General features: G+C 45.0%; 1 protein-coding gene across 1 annotated transcript in view; it reads left to right on the forward strand.

Moving 5' to 3' along the window:
* BICDL1 (BICD family like cargo adaptor 1) overlaps positions 1-9,684 on the forward strand; it is a 48,957-nt gene that overhangs the window by 1,846 nt on the left and 37,427 nt on the right. The window contains exon 2 of the mRNA XM_008641642.2: positions 2,687-2,902. Coding sequence (XP_008639864.1) covers positions 2,687-2,902 — 216 coding nt within the window. The remainder of the gene's footprint in view (positions 1-2,686; positions 2,903-9,684) is intronic.

Genomic DNA, 9,684 nt, shown 5'->3' on the forward strand with positions numbered 1-9,684 from the left:
AGATTAAATATGTTCTAGTTTTGTGGTTTCATTGTTGAGGTACAGCATCCCTGCCATACACCTACTCTGGCAAACCTTTCACTTCACAGCCTGAATTTAAATCCATTTCTAATCATGAAATATAAGTTCTGTAATAAATTCTGCTAGGTGATCCTAGAGAGTTTTATCTTCTGTAAGGGATTAAAACAGTTAATACTGCTGTTCCTCTGACACAAAGGAGCCTGCTGTGTCCAAGCATTTTACAGTATGAATGCTCTATATCAGCTGGGAAACTCTCCCCTTGGTTTCATCTCTTTAGATGAGGACCAGCCCAGCTCAGTTAAGTTGAAGAGAAGCTGTTTTCAGAAGAAAACATCTTCTAGAAAAAAGTTCTGTGTAAAAATCAATGAACAGCTCATGAATGGAGAGACACTCAGGAAACAAGGAACTCCCCTACTGAGGACAGCAGTTTGCCCTATCAGCACTACGTGCAGAAATCCCCTCTCCAGATCTGCAGCCCTGCAGGTGGTGGGGTGAGGGCAGGCTAGAGGAGACAGCTGCTGGCAGAGGCAGGAGGGACTAGTCAACACAGCTCATCTGGGTTATTCAGCGTCTCTGTGCCCCACTGCACTCTTCTGGTTTCTCTGTCACAACAGAATAAACTTGATGCTCTTCACCTCCCTGTAACTCCAGCCTTTGTGATGGCCATTTATGTGGGCTGTGTCTAGTGGAGATTTTCTTTTGCAGTGAAGGATTAAAGTGCTTTTTAAATGATTGACAAGCCTTAGCAGTGGCTTCTGAATCACATTTGGGTGTCTGGGGCACTTCAGCTGCGGTACTGCTCCTCTGCAGGCTGAAGTTCCATCTTCCATTTAGAGAAGGCCCTGGATCTTTCTAAACGTTGCCTAGCAGTGAAAGAGGCAGAGCTATAAAAGACAGAATTTTCAGCATGCCACTAAAAGTGAAATTGTGGCTGCTCCAGCCACGCTTGGACTACAAACAAGATTTCTTTGCAATGGTTGTCATGGGCCAGCTGCTGGGATCTCATTCCTACCTATTGCATTAAAATACTTATATTACTGCTTAGCTCTCATTTGCAAGGATGCTTACTCTTTTAGTGTCTGAAATATGGGGAAATCCCCTGCTATGGGGCACTGTTTTTAATCAACCTTCCCTCATATTTAAGGATTTTTCATGTAAGTTGGGAATTTGCAGAACAATTTAGAAGGGCACAAGCAAAATGCTGCTACACTGAGCTGGAAGGAGCATAGGAAAGAATTTGGGGTTCAGGTGAAGAAAGAGAAAACATGGCATCCGCATGGCAGAGCTAAAAAGGTGGAAGATTAGCAATACACAGACCAGAGGGCCGGAGAGGAACTGGAGGGTTTTGACATTCAGACCTGCTCGGAAAGGTGACAGGGACCCTGCCAGGGAGGCTCTGTGTCATCAGTGATAGGCACCCAGGGGAAACAGCCCCCTCACAGCCTGTGTTTCCAACAAGCAATAAAAAGCCACTTCACATAAATGCAGTGCAATTTTCTTTTCTGCCTAGCAGGCTTATTTTTCCCTCCTATCAGAAGTGCCATGGGAATTGTTCATCAGGGAGCAATTCACCTGGGAGAAATAGGCAAGTGCTACCATTGTTTGACCCATTGCGTTTCTGTTCTTTTCTAAGACACATTCCTAAAAGACTGGGGAATCTGAGAGAGAGTAGCAGGAGATTATTTTGGGCATCAGAGGACAACCAACAAGGAGAGGACTCCCGCTTTTCAGGTTTCCCTGCTAATCCTGGGATGTGCCCATGTCCCCAATCTGTGACTGTTCTGAAAGTAAATGTGTGGCTTCAGTCACCAGGGGAAATTCAGACTCAGAGTTTTGGAGCAGGAATTCTTTCAAATGGGCACAACATAAATTTACTTTGACCTGATTTGCAGCTCTGTTTCAGTCAAGTCCTCATTTAACTGAGCCTGTAAAACATGCAGAAGTTTCACCAGATTTGTACTGTCCCTCATTTTCCAGCCAATCCAAAGCAGAGCAGAGTCTCTAGAACTGAGAGTGGTTTCTAAGAAACCTGAACCCAGAACATGCACGTACATAATGTCTATAGCAACCAGTTCATTGCATCCATTGCCATTCCAGAGCGGACTGCATCAAACAGTGGAGTTACTGTGCACTATCAAACTCTCAGACAACTAATTAGGTCAGAAATAGAAAGAGCAAATGGATAGATGATTCAGCTGTTGTTCATGAGACCCATATGACAACAAGGATGCCTCATCTACATTCCTCACCAACAGTAAGGGTACAGTTTGTGCATTTTGACTATAAAGGCAATTTAAAAAGAATTATGACACTGACCACTGAAATATTGCTTTGGAGTTAAGACGGGCTCTGCTAAATCAATTGCTCTGTCTGACCTATATATTCTGCCTATTGACATGCAGCCTACTTTACTCTTTTGGCAGTTATTTCAGTGAAAATTCAATGTGCTGAACTCCAGAGGCAAAGGACAGGCCAATTGCTGGAAATGGAAAATGGCTTTAGTGCCAGTGACCTGCCCTGATGTGGAATTGCCATCTTCATGGCATTGTCACACTCTAGCACCATTCTCTTTCCTGCACAAGGTTTTAGCCCTAGCATAGATGAGGAAAAGGAGACATTCACCTTTTTTCCCTCCCTTCCTAACCTCTTCTCCCCCATCATTTAGCACCTGGAACAAGAGAAACATGAATTGCGGCGGCGATTTGAGAACAAGGAAGGAGAGTGGGAAGGAAGGGTGTCTGAACTGGAGAGTGACGTGAAGCAGCTGCAGGACGAGCTGGAGAAGCAGCAGGTCCACCTGCGCGAAGCCGACCGGGAGAAAACGCGTGCTGTCCAGGAACTCTCTGAGCAGAACCAAAGACTCCTGGACCAGCTCAGCAGGGTGAGTCAGCTGGGTGGCACAGCTGGGCACGGGACAGGGTCACAGCTCTGCTATCATCCACCTCTGGGGCAAAAGAGTGAGAAAGCTCCCCGCTTCCAGGAAAACAAAGGTTTCTGCCTCTGGTCATGTTACACAGGTGTCCCAATAAGACATGCTGCCTTTAAATTGATTTGACACCTCTAAGGAGTGATGCATTTCTTTGGCAAAACAGTTGTGTTTCTGGGTTGAGTGGTCATTTACTGCATAGTTGTCTCAACTGTTTTTGTATCTAGAACTGATTTAGAAAATCTCTTTCTAATTTACTATTAGGCTGAACAAATGCAGCATGCAAGAAAAAGGCTAATCTGCAACAGTGGGGTGAAAGGCTTTTTGCAGGTCTCCCTTTTTTGAGATACGTTGGCTGTAATGTTGTAGAATTGAACATACCATATCATTCTCGGATGGTGTGTCACTACAGATAACTTTGCCATGGTTAGATGTGTGAGAACCTACTGAAATTCCTTGGAATGGCATGTTTCATCAAAGAGCTTAACTTGCCTCTGAATGAAAGAGGATTTATAGTGAGGCTGCTACAAATCAGCCTAATTGACTGAATACTTGCAGCATGAGTTTCTTTCTGACAGCAAAAGACTTAACAGTTCCTGCCTCCTTCCCCCAGAAGTTAACCTGTCTTCTGGAATTAAGAACCTTGGTTTTTTTTCTCCCCACTGGACAGTTACTACAAACCATAATTTTAATTTTTGAGAACACAGTTACTCTAGCAGACAAAAGCATTTGCTTGTTATCAGTTATTCCCAAAACAGCACAGAACAAAAACACACACGCAGATTCATGCTGAAGAGGCCCATCTCATGCTGTAAGAACATCTCTCAGACTAGATTCTGTCAGAGCTAAGTCTCTGGGGCTGACATGTGGATTTTACCTATGGGAGGGTGGACACCTCAACCACAACACTAGGACCAGAAGACTCTGAAGTGGGCCAAATGTACAGGTCTTCACTCAAGCTGTGTATGTGGTTGTCCTGTGCCTCTGGAGGTGAGAAGAGCAAGTCTTGGGTATGACACTCTGTACTGACACTTGAGGAAATCATTCCTCATTCCACTGTAGATTTTCTTGTCACGGATCAATGAAGTCATTTAGTCCAATTTGTTTAACTGGCTTTAAAAAAAAATACAAAAAGACCTAATCTTCCTTACTCAGGAATGTTGCTAAGTTTATCCATGTTTTTAAAGCAATGTGTCCCAAGTGAGCTACAGATCTGGACAGAGTATATTCCATATACACCATGAATGAGAAATTCCACCCAAGATTGCACAAGCCCTGTGTTGTGTCAGGTTTCTTATCCAGGGCTAAGAGCTTGGCTCCCATCAGATCTGGTGACTCTCAGTAATTTTCTGTGTATGTATGATTTCTGTCATTGACTGGGGAATGTAAGATTTGTTATGGTCCCAGCATAAGCACAAACTGGAAGAATGGACTAGAAGATGGGAGAGGCAAACCAGACAGCTTGTTTTGGGCTTTCAACCACATGGGATTATCCTCACATGACGCTTGTGCTACAGGAGCCTCTCACAGTCAGATGCTCAGAGAGGCACTCCACAAAGCCTTGTCAGAAGAACCACCAAGTTAAGTCTACCAGCATGTGGTGTCCGAGTGTGGGTTTTGTTCCCTTAACTCCCTATTAGTGCCAGAAATAGTCTTCATTGACCCACTTCAGAACTGCCACATTCAAAAAAGATGAGTGTTGGTGCTGCCCTTCCCATTCCAGCTCAGCCCTGCTCCCAGCTTGGAGGACAGTTTTTCTCCAATGCAGATAAGCTCTGATAGAGACAGAGCTCATGTTTGCCGAGGCGCGATTCAGTGCTCATTGAGTTTGTCACCTGGCCAAAACTTGCCAGTAATTCAAATATAGCAACGGGTATAGCAAGCTTGTAAACAGTCTTCCCACAGTCAGGAAAACCTGGACAAATTGAAAGAGAGTGGGGAACGGTCTGTTGTCATTCTCAGGGCTTTAGCTGAGGCTTTTTAAAATCCCAGCATTATATTAGCACTTGATTCCTGGCTACTTAATATTCCATATTTGCTGCTCCATAGTGCATTTGCAGTCTCATGTGTCTGGTCTCTTATTCTGAAGAGGTTACACATGTAATCCCTGAGGCAGTGGTACTGCCTAAACCCTGCACCCATGTAGTTCTGGCTCCTGTTACCACTTAGGCTTCCAATTAATAAAAAGGACAAATAGAGCTGCATGGATGTGCTTGCCCACAGCCATATTGCCATAGGCTGGAGTCTTGCCTGGGGTCATGAACTGAGCACTGGGAGAGGAAAAGTCCTACAAAGAGGTGCTGTTACAGCTTCTGTGACCTTTAAGGTGTTGGTGGTACCCTCCTTGTGTTCCTGGTTCTGCATTTTGCACCTGCCTTTTGTGTCACTGTGGGTTGTTTGGGAGCAGAGGGTTATGAGAAGTCTGGGATAAGGTGATGAAAGCCTTATTCAGAGCCTCAAGTCTGCCCCATCCAACACTCTATCCTGATTCACTCACAGGACAGAAAGACGGGCTTCTCTCTGGTAGAGTCATTCTACAGTAGTAGGTACTGGCTCTTTAAATTTGAATTTCTACAGTTTTTAACAATTAACACCTCGTGGCCCCATTTAACAACACTTGATCATCTCTCTCTTGGAGAAGGCACTAGGCTCTGTGTGTTGAATGACAGTCAGCCTCAGGAGCTGCCACCCCACATGTTCCTGCTTGTTTCTTCTGGATTCCCTGGGTTTCAGCCTCTTTTCCCTCAAAGCAGGGCAGCAGCCACCATCTCCTTCATCCTGCCCCTCCTTCTTCCTGCTGCTGCTGCCATTCTTTCACCAAGTAATTAGGCTTTAGGACATTTTTTTAACCCTGCCTTCCCCAGAGATGAAAAGGCAACGCAAGCACATACTCAGTTTGTCTAAACCTGGCACAAATGCCAACCAACCAAGCACACACACCCACACAAGGACAGCAAAGGAATCTGGAAAGTTCTGTCTTGCAATTAATGCATGGGACTGAAAAAAATCCATTGTCAGTTCTAGCAAAGACTGATAAGGAAAACTTAAGGATAGGAATTTTAAGTCTGTTCCAGCATCTAAAAATTAGCCTTTTTCCTCTGTCACCAAGAGGCTGAAATAAGGTCCTTAAAATGGTTTGAGGTCTTCCAATGAGGTGATGATATAGGAGAACTTTAAATATCTAATAATAGTAAGTAGGCTATAAGGAACTTTGCCTCATCTTGAAATACAGCCTTTGGTTCTCTGCTTTTAGCCTGAGGTTAGAACAGCATTAAACCATGGGGAAAATTTGGTTGGCTGGACTGGGAGCATACAGTGAAAGACATGATCAAAATGCCAAAGAGCAAGTTTAAGACCTCCACAGTATTTTTTAATTTTCTATGTGATGATTAAAATCCCTTCTGCACATTGCTTTGATTTCCTTCCCCCTGCCTCAGCACAGCAAAGGGTGCAGGAGCTCTCAGCAGTGTGTCCACACCAAGCTAAATGCTGAGTTTACCAAGAACTGTAGAGCTCCTGATGAGCAGTGTACCAGAGTACAAACCACTCACCAGGACCCGGTGATATCAGAGATAAAGTATAGGAGTCTCTTGTCTGTTCTTGACCATAGGAGTCAAAGAACAGTTCTGCTGAGAAAGTCAAGGCTTGGGAATTATTACAAGTTCTGTTTCCAGCTCCTTCAGTCTCTCCCATCTGTCTCAGTTCCCCACTAGGATAAAAAAAAGAAAGAGAAAAAACACAAAAACCATAATCGTATGCTTTCTGTCCTTTTATGGGGGAGTGTGTATAGGGAAAGGTCTCCTCTTACATGTGCCCACAGCAGGTAACACAGCAAGAGTCCTGTCCCCACCTTTGGGCTTCTAGGAGTTACTAATGCAAATAATAATAACAAGCAGTTGTCTTCTATAATGAGGCAACATATTACTGCTTTGTCAGGAAGTGAATGAAAAAAGACTTTCACGCTGTTTCTGAGTGCCTTCAGCAGATGGCTTTCCCACACATTTCCTGCTCCCCAGCTCTGTCTCCTGGAGCTGTTTGCTGCATGTAGCTTGGGTGAGGCTCATCCTTCCCAGTTCAGCTGGGCTTCTTTTATGGTACATGGAACACAGGGGAACGATTTCACAATGTCAGGCTCAGGTAGTTTTTGCAATGCAAATCTCTTTCCAGGGGCAGGGGAAGAGTGTCATCTTGCACTGCTGAAACAGCTCCTTGTGTTTAGAGAGGAGTGCTGGGCTGCTGTGGCATCCCTCAGAGGGGCCCTCAATCACCAACTCATTATATTCACTCAGCATCTAGAGCCAGCATGCTGCTACAAAGAATGAGGTGTTTCAGTCAATTCCTCTGGTACAGAAAGAACAGGAGCAGCCAGCACACAATTGTCCAAAGAAGGTATTATTTACTAACCACAAAACCCTCCTTTCAGTAATATTTCAATTGAAGTTTCACACTTCATGCTCTAACATGCAGCATGTTAGAGAACTGGCAGGCACTCCCTGGCTTTGATTTGAAAGAAACAGATTTTTATTTAAGAACAAGCTGACCATACTGTATTCTCCTTTCCAAATTACTTGTATTTTAAATACATCCTTTTATGGTCAAGAGCAGACAAGAGAGGCACGTCTGTTGTCAGTTATTAATTTGAAGAGATTTTTCCGAATGGTTGGTTGCTGGGTCTGTCAGCATAGGAACAATGTTGGTTTTAAGAAATTCAGATTACTCACTGAAAAAGTTACTAGAAGAAGTATGCTGGGCAAGATGCACTGGTTTTGCCATGCCAGAGATTTGTAGCAATTACACTATGAATTATGTCTTTAATTCCTTATTTTATCTATTCAGGTGCTTAATGCAAGTCTCACTATGTTTCTTGTTTATTAAGCTGTCTCCAATAGCCCAGCAGGGTCTCATGGGAGCTCCATCCTTAGCACAGAGGCAAGTGAGGCTGAATTTGAGTCCTGCTTCAGGGGGTTTAACTAGACAAAGATCCTGAGTGGACCTAGGCTAAAGAAGAGTTGCTTTGACTATCCCTACATTTCAAGGTGCAGATTAGCCACTACACTGAATTATTTTTCATAAAAACTCTCCAGTTTTTGCTCTTCAAAGTGTTTACTGGACCTATTCAGCAAGTAGCTTATTATGAGGAACTCCACACTGAACTCCTCAAGCACATAGCAAATCTTCACCTGCATCACCACTGAGCAGTCTAAATTCAATGGAAACAGGAGATTGCAGGAGAAAAGGCAGCACTGCCTCCTGTTGAAGGGGCTGAAGTACCTGCTTGTCATGGCAGCCTAGGTGGGGCTGCTCATTCCTTGGGGGAAGGCAGACAGCCCTTGAGCAATGTTTTGTGCCTGGCTTAAAGCTCACTCGTGTCACACATGCTGAGGTGAGAGGAAACAGACACCAGCACCAGACAGAGCCAAACATTGATTCCAGCAAACCTCCCAGTAAACTCATTCCTCAGCTCCCCACCCCTCTGGAGCATCAGCAGATCCTCATGCCACATAGCCAGATCCCTGATCACCTGGGGAATACTGATGAGAAAGGCTCCTTCTGTCCAGTTGCTTCTACTCTAGCAGAGAGCACTTTTTAATAATTCAGCTTCATGACACATCAGGCCTGGAGTACTGAGGCTTTCCATGATAAAGCTGTAAATATAGGATGTGACTGCAGCTGTGTGTTCTTGCCTGCAAAGTCCTTTAGTGAAATGATTCAGTCCCCTAGAAGGTAATGAAGAAACACCTTGAGGTCACTGCTGAGTGGCACTTACCCACCATCCCTCTAGAAGAACAAGGAGAAAGGCTCAACCCTCTGCTGAGAGTCAGTCCAAGTCTGCAGCACCCATTAACCCCATTTTACGACACACAGAGCTTTGGGACCCAACAGGAACAGGGCCATCCAGACACCAAGGAATAAATACAGGAAGTGCCAAAGAAGTAATTTCAGCAAACATAAGGAGGAGGCACCCATACAGAATTTGCCCAAGGATTTTGCACACACTCATTTCATGAAAGATTTTTACTCTTGAGTCCTTTGGTTTAAGTGCTGATGAGCGCTGAGAAGGAATGTGCGGAAAGAGAATGCGTTGTAGTGATAGGACAAGGGGGAATGGGGACAAATTAAAGGAAGGGAAATATAGGTTACATATTAGAAAGAAGTTCTCTCCTATGAGGGTACTTAGACATTGGAGCAGGTTGCCCGGGAAGGTTGCGGCTGTCCCAAACTTGCAATGTTGAAAACCACGTTGGACAGGGCTTGGAAACAGCCTGGTGTAGTGGGAGGATTCCCTGCCTGTGGCAGGGGGGGTTGCGACTAGATGATCTGTAAGGTCTATTCCAATCCCTTAACGTTTCGTGCTTCTATGAAAGCCGTGCCTGGAATAAAACAGGAGGCAAAGCCCTCCCTAGGAGAAGGATTAAACTACTATTAAGGTTAAAAAAATAAATGTTACTGTTAAGGCAGTGGAAGTACACAAATCGCTGCACCTGGGCAAAAGGATGGCATCCCTGGGTCCCAGGGGCTGGGTGGGACCCTTACTCTCCTCTGGGGCAGGGAAGCATCCCCTCCATTCCCGGGGTCCCCTCGCTGCTTGCTGGATGGCAGCACGGCACGCCCCAGCTGGTGATGTTGCTGTGGCAACGGGGTGTGATTTCTCTGCTTGTAATGCCACGACACGCAGGGAGACGCACTTGTGACGTCCGAGGCGGGCGGGCGGTGGCCGCGGCCCGTCTGCCACCCCC

This window comes from Corvus brachyrhynchos, unplaced genomic scaffold, assembly GCF_000691975.1.
Source record: "Corvus brachyrhynchos isolate BGI_N302 unplaced genomic scaffold, ASM69197v1 scaffold1359, whole genome shotgun sequence".
NCBI lineage: Eukaryota > Metazoa > Chordata > Aves > Passeriformes > Corvidae > Corvus > Corvus brachyrhynchos.